General features: G+C 48.4%; 1 protein-coding gene across 1 annotated transcript; it reads right to left on the bottom strand.

Moving 5' to 3' along the window:
- Positions 1 to 5,694: 5,694 nt before the first annotated feature.
- On the bottom strand, positions 5,695 to 17,355 carry LOC122369606. The gene is made up of 4 exons (XM_043344462.1): positions 17,098 to 17,355; positions 8,871 to 10,829; positions 8,312 to 8,420; positions 5,695 to 6,896 (listed from the first exon to the last, which is right to left on the bottom strand). Exons 2-4 carry the CDS (start codon positions 10,817 to 10,819, stop codon positions 6,840 to 6,842), a joined length of 2,115 nt encoding a protein of 704 aa, XP_043200397.1. The 5' UTR covers positions 10,820 to 10,829; positions 17,098 to 17,355; the 3' UTR covers positions 5,695 to 6,839.
- Positions 17,356 to 18,446: the final 1,091 nt, after the last annotated feature.

Genomic DNA, 18,446 nt, shown 5'->3' with positions numbered 1-18,446 from the left:
CACCTTATCATACATCAATTCTACACATGTTGTGAAAATTTCAGACCAAGGTCATTCAAGGTCAGGTCACCAGGTCACTTGAAGTGACCTCACCTCATAAAAAGTTTCAATGTCTGTCATAGCTACACCGAGTGACCGATCGCTTTGAAACTTTCCGCGATTGCTAAGAGCAATAGCATGTACAAAATGTATATCTCAGAATTTTGATATCGATGACCTAAGGTTAGGTCAATTTTACGACCTCCCCATTATAAGTCAATGGGAGAAAATTGAAATGCGCCTCTTTTGGACAAAAGACATTATAAACACTCCCAAACACCGAATTACAAGTGGTTTAGACACACTGAACATGAAAATGGTGTCCGTGACCCTTGTTTATGCCCTGAGGTCATCTTAGGTCACGAATGGTATCTAACAGTTTTTCGCAAATAACTTTTGATAGAGGCATGCTAGAGCGATGAAAACGCCTTAGATGTGTTCACCTCGACGATACGGATCGACTGATATGCAACATGATCCTTTCCGGTCAGGTCATGACCTTGACCTGAGGTCAAATTTTCAAGTTGACCTTTCAAGGTCAAGTTATAGTTCATTCGATGCGTCTTGACGAGAGGAACACAATGCCGGTAAAAGTAAGCTCGTACAAGGCTTGGGTCAAAAGTTATTGCAGAAAAACTGTTTCCGAAAAAATCGGCTATTTTTGCAGTTTTTGCCCCCTGCAGGCAAAACCGTTGACGCTAGGTCAAATCTGAGAGAATTACTCAGAAAGGGCTTTAATAGGGCTATCGAATGCGCTTTTCTGCGGCGCTGTAGCTTTATTGGTTCTCGAGTTATGCGTTGGCTTCTTGGAAATTTTCGACATTCGACCTGGAAATCGGCGAAATTTTGCCTTCAATGACCTCTGTTGACCTGACCTTTGACCTAACCAAAAAATTGACCGAAGTGATTTCGTCATTATTTTTGACGCTCTTTCGAACGCCGCCTTCCGCGTATCGCTACGTGGCCCAGGAGCCGAGTTACAAGGGGGGGGTGTTCAAACACCCCCCCCCCCCCAGCAGGGCGTGGAAATCCAGGACCCCCAGCCGGGCGCGGGTTAAAGATTAAACATGGTAGTTGGCTAAATCTTATATGAGAGGTCCGTTAGACCTCTGGAGGCACGGCACTGAAGTTAGCACATTCCATCCTGTCAGGTGCTCTGCTATGACACTATTGTATGAGCAGGTTTTTCACCTGCCTCAAAGGACCAAATAATAAAGTATTGCAATGCAAATGTTTACAGAATGCTTCCTTTGCCATCCAGTTGCTGAGAAAAATACACATAAAGGCATAGAAACTTACTGTTCGCCAGCTACCGAACATTAGAAAGTGGGTAGCCCGAACAACACATGGGGTAAAACGCCCCATGGGGCTTTTTGCCCCGCGACCTACTGGGGCGTTTTACCCCATCACGTAGTTCGGTCAGAGAACAACGCTTTGCACTCCAGCAAGACATAATTTAACACGAACCAACCCGGCATGATAAGCGTTAAACAATAGTTGTTCGAAATACATAAAAGTCGTTAACCTGATGTGGACCATAAAAGAACGCCATGATGCATAATCTGACAAGAAAACATAAAAATCACTCAAAAAAACACATTTTTGGCTATATCGCCCGAAAGGTCAACACAATTTCTTTCCAGTCTGCTCATATAATGATCATATAGTGCACGTTTTATAGAAGAGAGGATGTTTCCCCAGAACTCTGCCAGTTCCGAGAAACATCGGTGAGGCGTTTTACCTCGGCGGGGCGACTTGCCCCGGTCTACCCTACGTCTCAGCCCGGATTCAGCCCAGATTCGGGACACCTCCGACCAAGCTGAAACTCGCACGCAATGTAGGCTATGACATGCCCAATCCACAGTCCAAGTCATTCGGTGGCATTCAAAGCCGTGTGACCTACAGAGGTCAGCAAAGGTCACGTGGCCCAAATTTGCACAGCAGATTGTGGCCCACCCAGTAGAGCTAGAGCGCTAAAAAAGGCACCAATAGACTCGCCAGCATCTAATCTTACTTTCCCAACACTCATTTGACCTCTCAAGGTCATGCGATGACCGAAGGTCATTTGTGGGCTATGTCGAAAATACACTTGCACAGCAGTTTTCGCGTAGATGGAATGACCGAATTCCAAATCAAAGCACATCATCGGGTAGCCCATAGGCCGTAGTAACTTTCCATAAAAACCGCTTTTCGATATGTGACCCCGTTTGACCTCGGCAGGTCAAAATGTGCAAATAAACGACACTCAATACGTCGCAGCCCGGATTCAGCCCAGATTCGGGACACCTCCGATCAAACTGAAACTCGCACACGATGTAGGTCATGACATGACCAACACACAGTTCAAGTCATTCGATGGCACTCCTAGCCGTTTGGCCTACAGAGGTCAGCAAAGGTCACGTGGCCCAAATTTGCACAGCAGATTGTGGCCCACCTATGCAGTAGAGCTAGAGCGCTAAAAATGGCACCAATCGACTCGCCAGCATCTAATCTTACTTTCACAACACTCGTTTGACCTCTTAAGGTCATGCGATGACCTAAGGTCATTTGTGGGGTATGTCGAAAATACACTTGCACAGCAGTTTTCCCGTAGATGGATTGACCGAATTCCAAATCAAAGCACATCATCGGGTAGCCCATAGGCCGTAGTAACTTTCCTTAAAAACCGCTTTTCGATATTTGACCCCGTTTGACCTCCGCAGGTCAAAATGTGCAAATAAATGACACTCAATACGTCGCAGCCCGGACTCAGCCCAGATTCGAGACACCTCCGATCAAGCTGAAACGCGCACACAATGTAGGCCATGACATGCCCAATCCACAGTCCAAGGCACTCGGTGGCACTCCCAGCCGTTTGACCTACAGAGGTCAGCAAAGGTCACGTGGCCCAAATTTGCACAGCAGATTGTGGCCCACCCAGTAGAGCTAGAACGTTAAAAATGGCACCAATCCACTCGCCAGCATCTAATCTTAATTTCCCAACACTCATTTGACCTCTCAAGGTCATGCGATGACCTAAGGTCATTTGTGGGCTATGTCGAAAATACAATTGCACAGCAGTTTTCGAGTAGATGAATTGACAGAATTCCAAATCAAAGCACATCATCGGCCCATAGGCCGTAGAAGCTTTCCTTAAAAACCGCTTTTCGATATGTGACCCCGTTTGACCTCGGCAGGTCAAAATGTGCAAATAAACGACACTCAATACGTCGCAGCCCGGATTCAGCCCAGATTCGGGACACCTCCGATCAAGCTGAAACTCGCACACAATGTAGGCCAATTGTGTGCGAGTCAATTGGAATTCGGTCAATCCATCTACTCGAAAACTGCTGTGCAAGTGTATTTTCGACACATTTTGACCTGCCGAGGTCAAACGGGGTCACATATCGAAAAGCGGTTTTTAAGGAAAGCTACTACGGCGTATGGGCTACCCGATGATGTGCTTTGATTTGGAATTCGGTCAATCCCTCTACTCGAAAACTGCTGTGCAAGTGTATTTTCGACATAGCCCACAAATGACCTTAGGTCATCGCATGACCTTGAGAGGTCAAATGAGTTTTGGGAAAGTAAGATTAGATGCTGGCGAGTCGATTGGTGCCATTTTTAGCGCTCTAGCTCTACTGGGTGGGCCACAATCTGCTGTGCAAATTTGGGCCACGTGACCTTTGCTGACCTCTGTAGGTCAAACGGCTTTGAGTGCCACCGAATGACTTGGACTGTGGATTGGGCATGTCATGGCCTACATTGTGTGCGAGTTTCAGCTTGATCGGAGGTGTCCCGAATCTGGGCTGAATCCGGGCTGCAACGTTTTGAGTGTCATTTATTTGCACATTTTGACCTGCCGAGGTCAAACGGGGTCACATATCGGAAAACGGTTTTTAAGGAAAGTTACTACGGCCTATGGGCTACCCGATGATGTGCTTTGATTTGGAATTCGGTCAATCCCTCTACTCGAAAACTGCTGTGCAAGTGTATTTTCGACATAGCCCACAAATGACCTTAGGTCATCGCATGACCTTGAGAGGTCAAATGAGTGTTGGGAAAGTAAGATTAGATGCTGGCGAGTCGATAAGTGCCATTTTTGCGCTCTAGCTCTACTGGGTGGGCCACAATCTGCTGTGCATATTTGGGCCACGTGACCTTCGCTGACCTCTGTAGGTCAAACGGCTGGGAGTGCCATCGAATGACTTGGACTGTGGATTAGGCATGTCATGGCCTACATTGTGTGCGAGTTTCAGCTTGATCAGAGGCGTCCCGAATCTGGGCTGAATCCGGGCTGCGACGTATTGAGTGTCGTTTATTTGCACATTTTGACCTGCCGAGGTCAAACGGGGTCACATATCGAAAAGCGGTTTTTAAGGAAAGTTACTACGGCCTATGGGCTACCCGATAATGTGCTTTGGTTTGGAATTCGGTCAATCCCTCTACTCGAAAACTGCTGTGCAATTGTATTTTCGACATAGCCCACAAATGACCTTAGGTCATCGCATGACCTTGAGAGGTCAAATGAGTGTTGGGAAAGTAAGGTTTGATGCTGGCGAGTGGATTGGTGCCATTTTTAGCGCTCTAGCTCTACCGGGTGGGCCACAATCTGCTGTGCAAATTTGGGCCACGTGACCTTTGTTGACCTCTGTAGGTCAAACGGCTGGGAGTGCCACCTAATGACTTGGACTGTGGATTAGGCATGTCATAGCCTACATTGCGTGCGAGTTTCAGCTTGATCGGAGGTGTCCCGAATCTGGGCTGAATCCGGGCTGAATCTGGGCTGAATATGGGCTGTCTTGATCAACATATAATAATCTCACTTTACGAACCTCTAACAGGTCCCGATTCTCCCGACTTTTGGGTAATTGACCTGACCTGGAAGGTCAACCAATGATCTGGGACCTTAGAATTGGGTATCATCGGCTTCCTCTCGTCACGGGCAACACGTTCGTTTTTTTTTTTCGTGAGGCTCCAGGTCGATTAGGGGCCGAACGGCAAGGCCCGCAAGGGGGCCCAACCGACACCCCCTCTCCCATACTTTCGCGACTGGCAAAGCACCAATTAGGTACTGGAGGGTTAAGTAAGCTGACCATAGTTGTGCGGAAGAGTAGAGGGAGGGTTTGATGATTCGCGTCTTCTAGAAATTTCGTCCGCCTCGCCTCCCCTGCTGGTTCCGGAGTCCTGACTTGCCGAGTCATATATTTATTCACTGATAGATATTGGCTTCGTATAATTATAATGACATGAAATAACGACTAAATGCTACAGAACAAGCCCCTCAAACTGTCGATTGATTCTTTGGACTATTTAATTACAACAAAAACTAATCGGTACACGGTTAATTTCAAACCTAACAGATATACTTTTTTTAGGCAATCCGCAACGCAGGTGAAATCCTTGTGTGAAATGATAACAAAATCATCGATGGTCGTAATTATTGATTTGATAATTACCTATCATTTAATTGGAATAATTCATATTAACAAATAATTGATAATTGATGGCTATTAATAATTGATAACTATTAATAACAATAATTAATAATGAATAATAATCAACATAACAATAAATAACAACAATATTTAACTGTTTTTTTGTTCTCCCAGGAAAGCGCGCAAAATTTGTCACTCATGACGAATGACAACTATCCACAAGTACTTAACACAGAAGTCACGTAATACAAGTTATATTGCAGCCAATCGCATTCACATAATGTCAGAGTATCATTACAAACACCCAGACAGACGCGGACACGCACACACGCGCGCTGCAGACACCTAAAAATGAGATAACAAACTGATCCACACCTTCTCTGAGTGTCCTTGAAGGGCGGGCGGAACACAAGTCAACATACGAAGAATCGGGCTAGTCCCTTTATTAGGGCGTCGACACCTGACGAGCTTTGAGCCGCGGGAAACGATAGTTTACGTTCTATAATGCACCAGAATTATCGAGAGACGTGCTCTATCAACGCTTTACAGTAGGTACGTGTTTCACAGGAAAGCACTACAAAATGATAAACGTTCAGCAGTCTGTAATACAGAAACGAAAGAAGTGCACAGCAGTCTTCAATATAGAAGCGAAAGAAGCGCAGGCATCTATGGACGGCAAACGGACTGTATTGTGATTCAACAATAGCCGATAGACATTATTGCATACCTTGCAGATATGCCATTCAAGGCATTTCGTTTTATCAGTCAATTCTAGGAACCTGTATGCATTCCAATGATACGTGCATATCAATATTAACAGAAATTCTATGAAAATATATTTCATTGCATAACAAACACGATTACAATCTGTGATGATCATGCACGTTATAAATGTGCGTTCTTAGTCAGTCGCAAGTAGGCAAGGAAGTTGTGCAGGAAGTAACGACCTACACTGGTGAGATTCCTGAAGTCTTTGAAAACCGTCCAGTCGAAGTAAATTATCGAGACAGACACAACGTGATTTAGGCCGAACCATTCCGCCATAATGCATCTCATTTCAGTTTTAACAAGTGTTGACTAAAGCGCAATGCCCTCTTTTCATCTTCACCTGACGGAATTCACCAGACCGACTGACGCATCACTCACAGCATTGAGCTTTTCCTGCCTCCGAGCCCGCGTATAGTGACTCAGCGGGATCCACTGATCGAGGTACCGTTCTGCGGCCCACTCCGGGCTCGAGCGGCGCTCAGATGGGAGGCTGTCGCGACTGTGTAACGGTTCGCACGGGCCGCCGCGCCCGGCAGTCACGGCCGAGTCACACCCGCCTCACGTCACGGCACGTCATCGCGTCACGTCACGCGACCGAGTGACGCCGGCTCGGCCTCAGAAGATGACGTCCAGCTCCTCCGGGTCCTCGTCACAGTCGGCCGGGTACAGCTTCTGTGGGAGGAAAGGGTTAGACAGACGCGTTAGCTTTGAAAAGAGAGTTAAACAGCCAGCATAGCTGTCGCTACGTCAGTGCAAGGCATTCGAAGCACATCCAATCGCGTCACATATCTACGTGGCACAGCGTCGATATAAAGAAGACACGTAAAAGACAGTTTTGCATATCATCCATGCACTGTATAGGTTGAGGTGCCCATTTAGCGACCCTTTCCTATTTGCGACCTACCTCCCTACAGAAAAACTGGCAGGAGAAAGCGGGGTAAAAACATTGTCAAAAGGTCAGCCATACTTTGGTTATCAAATTAAAATATTTTCCGGTTGTCGGTGTTTCTGGTGGGACGTTTCAGATGAGCTTAAATAAAAATCACGAGTTTCTTATCCAAAACGTGTGTACCTATTTGGGCCCTCTCTGATGAAATGCGGTGCACATTAGAATGATGCACCTTTTTTATTCTGAATTGACAATCCTTTTTCAATTGATTATCGCGTTCACATAGTGAATCGCTTAGCTGTGCACTGCATGGCAGTTAAAAATGTGTCGCAACTCATAAATCCTATTCGCGCCCGACATGGTCGCAAATAGCTCAAGAAGGGAAAGGAAGGGGAAAGAGAGAAATGAAAATGAGGTTTTGCTGAAGCTTGCAATGTGTGGCAGAGGATGCCAAATGTCGTCACCGACTGCAGGAGTGCCGAATCCAGCGCGGACCTCGAATAACTATCATACAAGATAGCCCGCGAAATTGGGGCTTTCGCCTTCTTTTCGCCTTCGGTGCATCACGTGATCAGTTTCTTCTTATTACGTAAACGTGTTGGATAAACGTTCCTGTTCGAGTCATTGAGTGCTTTGCGTATAGGTTACCTTTTTGGGATCATATTTCATCTTTTCAGGCGTCGCATTTTTTGCCATTTTTAATATGGGAAACCCCATAGACTTATTAGCGACCCTCCCCGGTCGCTAATCTGAAAGAGTTCCATATTAGCGTTTTTTTTTGCAATGGTTTGCCAAAATGCTCACTACAAATAAATTAGTGGATATTGGAGCAGAAAATGACTACATTTAACTAATAGAAAAATGAACGATCTCTCCGAAAATCAAGCCAGTAAGGCAGTGGCACCCATAGAGCGTGAGCAACGACGGTTCAACTTAAGGGGGTCGCTAATTAGGCACCTTACCCTACTATCGCACACTTGTTAATTTTGCATCTTAATTGAGCTTCATATTTAGTTCATACATTATCCGCCGTTTATGATTAATTTCTATATTTAACGCCGGAGGAGGCCGCGCAGACCACTTATCATAATTCATCCCATTCAAACAAAAAGGAACCCGAGCAGACTCCGTCAAAATGACTTCCCTCGCGCGTCCCCCTCGCGTACTGCGCGTCCTCGACGCCCAGCGGCTAGCTCACCTCGCAGTTGCCGTCGGCCTGTCCCTCGGCGACAGCCTCGGTAACCTGGTCGTGCACCACCGAGTCCATCTCGTGCTCCACAGAGGCCAGCAGCATGCCGAACAGCCGGCTGTCGGCCATATTGGGACAGTCACAGCGGGAACAGGCGTAACAGGCGGTCACAGCCGGAGTGGGGAAGAAGAAACACCAGAGAAACAAAGGAGAGGTTTACGGGCATCTGAGTTGTGAACACCACGCATTTGATTATTGTGGAATCGAGAGTCTCTCGACATTTTGTTAAACCACAATATGTGGATAACACGGATCAAGTGTTTGGTAATACCACTTAGGTACAGGTTCTGTAATGATCGCGTGGAGATTGCAGTATGAAACGTGAAAAAGCGCGTCAAAAGTAAAATGCAAAATAAACGTTCATCGAACATGGCCCTAAAAACAACACAGTAATTTTTACGTTAGGTAAACATACAAGGGCCTTGGAAAACCATTCACCCCTATAGTGGTATCAGCATCCGGCTGAAGAAGCCTTTTGCATGCTCGGCTCGCGGAGCGCGCGTCTCACCTGATGCTTTTTGTGACAGTGGTGCGGACCCCGTACGCGCCGGCGTCTGTCTCCTTGGCTTCTCGGTTGGCGCGACAGAGCGCCTGCAGCAGGCACTCGGGCCGCCGGCGAACCTGCCGGTAGGCGCTGTAGGCCAACATCACCGGCTCGCCAACAGAGTGGTCCACCGTCTCCACGATGTACTGGTCCTCTTTCACACCCGACAGCTTCTTGATGGGACTCTTTCGCGATTGGTAGACCTCGTTGTACACCTTGAGGAAGAACTTGTGCGTGTCGTCGCAGAAGCTCTTGAAGTCCAGCTGGATGCCCATGGGCTCGGCATACTCCTCCACGATGGGCGCCGCCATGTCGATCAGCTTCTCCACCGAGGTGTCGTACATGCTCGCCAGCGACGCCACGCCCATCTGGATCTTCATTAGCGCCAGTGGCTCCTTGAGGAAGTCGTGCACCATGCGGATGTAGGGCAGACCCTGCTCGATGGCCGACCGCCGGATGTCCTCGCTGTTCAGCAGACTGAACGCGTCGCCGACAGAGTCCATCACGGCGTGGAAGTGGCCGGCCACCTCCTTCTCGTCCTTGCTGTTCTGGATCTGGCCCAGGTAGGCCGTGATGTCTTCCATTCCGTCCACCTCTGGCAGCATGCTGGATATGCTGTTCATGTCCAGACCACCGCTTGCGGCCTTCATCATCAGGGCCTGCAGTGCCACGGGGTCGTTGGCGATGGCACTCAGCGAGTCTGTGAGCTTGGACAGGTCTGGCACTTTGTTAACCATGTCCTCAGCCTTTTTGAGAACCTCATCCGCACTGATGGTGGCCTTCTTTTCTTCAGTCTTCGGTGCTTCGCCGCGAGATTTAGCCTTCGGCTTGACGTCTTCCACTGGCTCAGTGTCGATTTCATTATCCTCCGGATTCTCCTCTTCAACGAACGCCTCGTTTTCTGGTTCGCTCTGTTTGGCTTTCTCGTCGAGTGGTGTTTTTAGCTTCTGCAGCATGAGCTTCACAAGCTCCGGCTCTGCGCTGTCTTTCTTCACGGCATTGCCAAGGATACCGCCAAAGTTGGTAATGATCTCTGGCAGCTCCTTCTCAGAGGGCTTCTCGTCAGCAATCACCTCCATCAGAGACGGCAGCAGGCGACCGATCTGGTCCTCGGAGCCCGGGAACGCTCGCATCACCTTCTTCACCTCCCGCATGAAGGTGGAGCCGGTCCGAGACCAATCCCACTCCTGCTCGTCGACAAAGTCCTGCATGAAGGATTCGAACGTCTCCAGCGCGCTCTGGTCGTATACAAAGTCCGAGTCGTCCAGGTTACTGGCGGCCTTGATGCCTCCCAGCACACCCGCCGCCGACCTCTCGAACTTTTTCAGTTCAGCTTCGGTCATGGTCTCCTTAAACGCGTCGGTGAGCCGATCAAGCAGGAACGGACTCGCCTGTTCGTCTTTGATGACCTGCATGAAGTTCTGCATGATCGGTTTGAGGTCTTCCATCTTGATGCCGTTGCCTCCGCCGCCGTCCTTCTTCAGCAGCCCGGTGGCGAGGGTGGCCAGCGTGCTGGCACTGATGCCGTCTGTCATCAGCTTGCTGAAGTCCACGTTGCCAGCGAGGACCGAGCCGAAGATCTGCCGGATCATGGCACCGCTTGCGCCGCCGCCATTTCCGTCCATCACATCGCCGAAGCGCTCGAGGAAGCGCTTCCCCTCGGGCGTGTCGGCGAAGAGCGCGAGGTCGGCCAGCGAGGAGCGGAGCACCTCCGGGTTGTACGGGTCCTTCATCAGGTTGAGCAGCGCCGACTGCAGCTTGGCCATCTGCGCGCGGATCTCCTGCTTGGGCTGGTTCTTCTCTCGGGAGTACTTGCCGGCGCCCTCGCTGTCCGAGCCGCTGCAGTCGGGCCCGCGACAGGCCTGTTCGGCGCAGACGGAGGCCGCCAGCAGCAGCAGCAGAGTGGCGCGCATCTTGGAGCCTCTGCGGGACACACGGTGGTGCCGGGATGTCAGGGACGGGCGAACTATCAGACAGGCAACATGAACTGATGGTGAGAGACCATTTATCCACCACAGTCCCACGCGGCGCTGGGGTCTCCAGCCGACCGCGCGGCGCTGGGGGGGGGGGGGGTAAATCTGAGGTCAGGGTCAGGTTAAAGGCCAAGACACAGATGTGAAAATGTCAAAATTGTTATTTTTGCCATAAAAAGGTTTCTCTGGATGCATAATTTTACGGGGAGTTCAATGGTGATATTTTATCTTTCTGTGTTGCATACTTTGGTCAAGAACGATTTTGAACATTTTACCTACCTATGGACATTTTCGAAGATTTTGGACGATATCAAAACCATTTTTGAACCGATTGACTTGAAATTTGGCATGCATAATGCGTATAGCTAGTCCATCATTATAGAGTTCAGTGTAGTCCATACATGCGTGACACACAATTTTACGATTTTTAATTTCAATTCTTAAAAAAAATTGTTTCTAGTTGTTTGGGGGATATTTTTTTGTTTTTTTTTTTAATTTATGACTTTTGATGTTTTTGGGAATTGCAAGGCCAAAACTTCAAAATTTTGGAAATTTGAGATAGCTATTTTGTATGCCTCAACATCTGCGTCTTGTTATGTTTTAAAAATGTAAATGGCTTATTCAATGAAGGAGAAGTGTCTGAAAATTGGGCTGTAATTTTCGCCCGAAAATCGCGTATAGTGACGCTATAAAACCGTCATTTTTTCCCATAAGTTTCCAAAGAATTTCGTATTTCTTTTCACAGCATGTGTCAAATTGATGCAAAAGAAGGTAGGTACTGAAAGTTTCGTGTTGATAGCTTACGGCTTACGCCGTTTATGAGTTATCGCAAAAATCCGGGAGGGTGAGGGGGGGGGGGGGTAAAATTTCCCTCCCCCAGCGCCGCGCAGACATTTAGTTAGCTAGTTAGTTAGACATTTAGTGAGGGACATTGTTGACATAGGGACCTTCAGAGAGACGCCTTGGCATTTATCTTAGTTGAGGGACAGTTAAACCGTCCGAGGAAGCGGAACGCCAGGCTCGTCGAAGACGAGCAAGTGGCAGTTCCTGTCCATCGCCAGCTCCATGATAACCCCTTCTATATAACAATGTGTAGGTAGGTACTGATAAAATGCTAACAACCTAGTATTTATAAAAATACATTTGTTAATCAAGTAAATGACAGATTTGATTCCTCAACATTACAGGCATGCCATGAAGCATAGAAATAATGGCGAATTATTTAAGACAAAATCCGTATTTTTTCCAACTCGTGACCGTTTAACCCTATTAGTGGCAGGGGGGGTTTCATCCACCCCTCAGGTTTTTCGAGAATATCTCCGAAACCGCTGAAGCTACGATGCTGAAATTTTCTGACTTTTCCTAAAACTAAATTGGGCACATTCCTGGAAAATTTCAAGTTAAAACTTTACCAGGGGTGGCTCCAGTGCACTGGGAATTAGGGGGTCCTATTCGTGAAGCGAGTCATTTGGGCGAAGATCACGATGCTGCACCAGTTTTACGAACAGTGAATGAAAGGTATCATGTGATAACATATACAGCTATTGTGCATCCTCTTTTGACACGTTTTTGCTATAATAGGCGTATCCAGGCGTCCAAAAAGGGGGGTTATGTTTTACCTCCCAACATAGGTGCCCTGACACCGCCTATGCATGACCAATACAATTGTAGTCGTTCTCTCATAAGAAAATTGTAACAAAACAAGACCATTACCACCCTTTTTAGAAACAGTACCAACAAAAACCTTATTTACTATACTTTTTGTGTACCCCCAATCTCAATGATCTGTATCCGCCTATGATTTTTGAAAATGCATATTTTTAGGATCCATGTGAATTCCTGGTTCATTCTTTATCGATCGGCAAAAGTTGCGTTAAGATTGGTTCAGAAACCTGGCCGTGATAAACAGTCTAAAATGTATCTGCAATTTGCCCGTTTTTACCCTCCTCTACCCCCCTATTGACATTTTTTTAATTTTTATTTTTTAGAAATGTAGATCACGTTGAGCGAAATCGAATGCCGTTTGAATTTTGAAAATCGGCCCGTTAGATCTCGAGATATCAAGGGGGGGGGGGGGTCGTAAACAGCCCCCCTGCCACTAATAGGGGTAGCCAGGAGCCTGCCACTAATAGGGTTAATCACAGACTTCTCTATATATGGACTGTGCGCTGATTTGGGAAATCAGCATTGGAGGCCCAAATTTCTGAAGCCGTAATATGAACCCATATGTTGTAACACAATACCCTTTTATTGTTTCCTGTCGACAGGCTGAATTTTATGTAATATATTTTGTTATTGTACTATCTATTGCTCGTAGCTCAGAATAAGAAAGGCTTCTGGTCGATATGAATCTGTATTGGAACATCATTTCACGTTCATCGACACCCATTGATGTCCTCATGTCAAGTTCATCTGACATTGCACCAGTGGGCTTGAAAATGGCGTTAGTCCATTTTCACCGCGGGATCCAGCGAGAAAGGGTGGCTATCATCCCTTTCTTCTTCCCCCGTGTGCTGGATTGTTCACATCTCTGACATGGCTGGCTACAAACTCGCGCGACAGTGCACCGACCGCGCTGGTGGTAAAGGTTGGCGGTAATGCCGATGGGAGACTTTACGGGAAAATGTGTGTCTGCTGCAACGGTGTCTTCACTGTTCTTCTCTGCTACCCACTTTTTCGCACCACGCATCTACACATAGTCGCACTTTCACACATTCGCACATGCGCATCACCAATTGCAACGTATCCCTCCGTCTGCTCGTTTTCCACTCGCTGCTGAATGATAAGGCGATAGCTCTTGTGACGGTCGTTCCCATCACGTTGTCATGCTGTAGCTATTGTTGCTTTTATTGTGTCCCTTCGTCCCATGGAGACGTAGCCGACCAGCTCTGAAGGGGCCTGTGGGCGGCCCCCAGGGCCACCACGATGCTGCCGCTCCGCACCTCCTCTATGTTGGGGTTGATGGTCGCCATCAGGCGATGTCGGGTGCCCATCAGAGCCGGGCACCGCAGGAGGACATGCTTGGGCTGTCCGCCTCCTCTCAGCAGACGGGTAGAGTGCGGCTCTGCATTGTCGGTCGTCGCACTGGTTGCACCCCGACAGCCAGGAGGGCGCCAACCCGACTCTGTGGCGCCATTGGGAGGAGCTTGTCCAGTGGCCGGCGCGGAGCTGGTGGATGTCCATTTCCACCGCCGCTGGCCGGTCGCCGCCGGCAACGGTAGGCGGGAGTCGATCCCCGTCAGCTGGTGGAACCAGCCGGCTGGCCAGGCCCCGACGGTGCGAGCCCTCGCCACTCTGGCGGCGGCCCAGTGGGCCTTCTGGACGTCTATAAGGATTTGTTTTTAGTCGAGTATGTTTGCCTTCTTGGCGATGGTGTCGGCCCTCTCGTTGCCTTCCAACCTAAATTGTGAGGGCACCCACTGTAGGTAGACCAACAGGCCTCCAGCTGTCCGTCCCCAGAGGGCTCTCCAGATGTCCACTCCGAGCGAGGAGTGCTGGGCGGCCCAGCCACCTCGGAGGGCGGCGAGGGCGGACTGCGAGTCGGTGCAGGCTACGATGGTGTCTTCGGCGTGCGGCGGGTTCTCCAGCAGCTAGGAGAGAGCAGCTCGGAGGGCGACCATCTCAGCTCGGAAGCTGGAGCACAGGTAACCTGCCGGGGCGCGGATCAAGTGCTCTTCCCCGTTCGGCCAAACGATTAGTGCCCCCGGCGCCTCCGTCATATTCTGTAGCTCGTTAGTTACAGTATGCTCTTCGCCCTTGGCACATTTCTTGGCTTCTCCATCAAAAATGTCCACAGCTGGCCTAGAAATGGTGACCTGCCAGTTTCCTGAGATATCCAAAGTAGAAGTTCCTGTAATAACAGGCCACCACCGGCACAGATGTTTGTCCCAGCTACTTATACTCCAATCAGTCCTATGCATCTTGTTTCTGCTCCACCGCTATTTTTCCGTCCGTTCTTCGCAGACTGGCGTATTCTTGAGCTTCCCGATCCCGATGCAAGTTTTGCGGTAACATTTAAGAGCGGCAACCTTCATCGTTTAACATTGATGCGAAGGGTACGAATTCCATCATTTCATCGAGCATTCTTCCGAGATGATTTGATCCAGACCATAATGAACTATAACCCCATACGACACACTGGATAAACTTCATTGTTTGATTGAATAAGCTTACTTCTTTTGGATGTAGTGGCGTATCACTGCCATGGGTATGGCATTATTTAGCGCGGCGTAGCTTCGAACTGCGATGTCGAGTTGTTCTTTTCACATTAACTGCTGGTCAAGTTAAGTCTTTGTAGCTCCTTTCAGTGAGTCTTTTTTTCTCCAGAATAAAATAAGGCACTAGGCATTATAGGAAGTATGCTGAGACTGGCGCCGTCGATAGCGTCCTGTTTTTCTTCTTGCTGTGTGAGTCTCACAGGAGTCAGTGTTTGCAAAAGTAAACTTGCAAATCTGATTGTCCTCAGCGTTATCTCTTATCTCGATTGATGGTTTCGTCTGTGAACATTTTTTCCTTTTAGTTATACGGGAGGCTAAAAAGTTGCCTTTTTGCTAGAAATTATGTTTCGTTTCACATTTTTCTCGCCCTGACTCTGGCTTGATACCCGGAATGACATCTTCGCACCACACGTTTTCTGATCCGGTCGTGATGAGGTAGTGATCGATAATATTCTTTCCTTTTTTGACCATTTTTCGAGCTATTTCTTACTTATTTTTACTGCTTCTTGTGGCCCTATATAATGTATCGTTATTTCTCAAAACCCTTTTCAAAACCAACGTAAATGACTCGATCCGACAAATTAGCAACGACAGCCAACAATGCAACCAACATTCAAAAGCAAGAAAATGCGCGCAAAGTACGGCTGCATTTGTGAAGTATATACCTCCAGCGTGAACAAATGGCTAACTGAACGAGAAAACATGTTCTCATTTATATACATTTATTTCTTATTTATTTTGAATTAAACAAAAAAATGTAATCCGACAGGTAGATAAAAGTATGGGCTATCCTATATCCAAATTTTTAAATATTCTGACCCCCTTTTCATTGTAAAAAGATGGATAAAAGTGCACTTATTTTTGGGCCTCCAATGCTGATTTCCTCGGATCAGCGCACAGTCCATATATCCATATAATCCTTATCAAAGTGAGGCAAATGTCCCAATGCCGCCTCATTTAGGTGCTTCTCCGAATGAGATGGCATTAGGTACGAAAAATGCACCTCGAGCTCGACTTTCACATAGGCTCCAAATGCGCAAAGGATCAGCTATCTTACTATACATTTTGTGGTGAAGGTGGCGAATAAAAAGTGGCAATTTATTTGCCATTTGAGACCATCCCATCTGGTTCAGACTCAGACCAATGGTCTCCCGGTGCCCTACCGCTGGTCTCTCGGTCCCGTTCGGCCCACCGGCGGATGCCACGGTCCGCCGCCAGTCCGCCGCGGACGCTCTACCCTCTGCCGCGGACGCTCTACCCTCTGCCGCGGACGCTCTACCCTCTGCCGCGGACGCTCTACCCTCTGTCACGGACGCTCTGCCTTCTGCCACGTGTGCCAAACGGCGTCACGGTACGGCACCGGGCGGCGTCACGGCACTGGAAGTCTGGACGGCAACGGCGGCACAGTGCCCACGGGAGCGGCAGTGTGTCCACGGGGGCGGCACAGAACCCTGGCCCGGCGCGGTATCAAAAGAAGGGCACGGTGTTGGGACTTAGTACCAATGCTGTACAGATTTGGGGCACAGGAAATCTAAATAATGTATGCAGTGTTGGAACTACTTAACTCAGCGATGGAGGCGGCGCACTTATCATATATAATGGAGGCTGGAACTACATGCACGACTTTCCGTTTGTGAGAATGGTTTTAGTGAAAATCGCCTTACGAGCGGGCATTGCACCCCAGAAATCCCGATTGCATCTTTACACACATTTTGACATGTTATAGGCGGGGCGGCAGATATTTCACCAGGAACGAGCGCCTGCTAAATGTACTCAACGTCAATCTTCTACCGTCTACATCCCGTATAGCTAAACATCAACAGCTACCGATTGCCACTACCTACATCATATGGTTCTCAAGGCTATAGCGAATCCTACCCATATAACGTCTGCCCTTCCATTGACGGAAGCCCGAACCAACACGAAGCCACAAGGTCAGCGAATGTAATCATCAGCTGACTAGTTCGATCAAAACGACAGAAAAACCCGCTCACCCCTCACCTGTGTGTGTTGTGTCCGGGGACGTCAGACTGCAGGTGGAGACTGGCCCTCGGTTGCTGGAGACTGGTCCGCGCCGGTCCGACCGCCCCCGAGCCGTGCCGTCCGCCCGTCTCCGCCGCTCGAGTGGGGCCGGCCGGCTGCCGGAGACCGCAGCGCCGCGTCACAGGCCAACACCACGTCAGCGCAGCGGCGGCCGGCGGCGGCCGATGACCCGCGCCGCATAGCGGGTCGGCCGCCGCCGGCCAGTGACGTCACTGCCCGCCGCCAGCTGGCGCCACGGGTCTCCGACTCGGGCCGGAATGTAGAGGCGAACTGGGTAGGCATGCACGTCCGAACTGGACCGGATGGTGATCCTTGCTGAATGAATCAACGCCTGCTCTGTCTGGATAAGTCGAGGATTTTTTTTTGCAACTTGGATGTCTAAAGAATGAATTGCAGTTTTAACGTGTTGGAGATGTTAGGGAGACGTCTCGCTGAGGACAAATGCAACGAACTGCTTAAAATGTATGTAAAGTCATTGGTCCTTCTGGCGGGACCAGCTCCCATCTTCATTCTTTATTTCCATTTCTTGTTCCGGAATCTGGGCTGTTGGGTACATACCTACCGACACCAGACAACTGGTGTAGGGCAGACCCCGTACTGAAATCCATGAGCTACGGAAAATTTGACTACCTTCCATATTTTAATTCCTGGAAAAATAATATTGAAACGACATAGGTATTTCAAGGTGGGACGTTGTGTGTTTTTTTTTTTGGGGGGGGGGGGGGAATCCCCCTCCCCAGTAGGCGTGGAGTTGAAATTACGAAAGCATCAGTGTAGTTCCCTTCGACCTCTCCACCGTGGCCGATTAGCAATACGTCACTTTGATGGTATGTTCCCAAACAGGATATGAGCGCTGCCGTGCGATAACGTGACAAAAGATCGTAAGACAAAATATCGTATGGAAAAAGATCGTACGAAAATGATCGTAAGATAAAGATCGTATGTTGTAAAAGATCGTACGACAAAAAGATTGTAAGCAAAAGATCGTAAAGCAATTAATCGTAGGAAAATGATCGATCGTAAGATAAATATTGCATGTCGCAAAAGATCGTACGACCAAGGATCGTAAGCAAAAGATCGTAAAGCAATGGATCGTACAAGAAAGATCGTAGGAAAATGATCGTAAGATAAAGATCGTGTGTTGTAAAAGATCGTTCGACAAAAGATCGTAACGTTACGTTCGTAAAGTAAATAATCGTATAGAATAGTGTTGTTACGAGCGAGCGAGCGCAGCGAGCGAACGAAGTCTTTTGAATATAACGGGAAAATCTCAGTATGAGCGGCCCGGCCCGGCCTGTAACGCTTTT

Source organism: Amphibalanus amphitrite, unplaced genomic scaffold (assembly GCF_019059575.1).
Source record: "Amphibalanus amphitrite isolate SeventyFive unplaced genomic scaffold, NRLGWU_Aamphi_draft 001055F_arrow, whole genome shotgun sequence".
Taxonomy (NCBI): Eukaryota; Metazoa; Arthropoda; class Thecostraca; order Balanomorpha; family Balanidae; genus Amphibalanus; species Amphibalanus amphitrite.
Note: the sequence above shows the minus strand (reverse complement) of the source record. Positions and strands in the feature narration are given on the sequence as shown.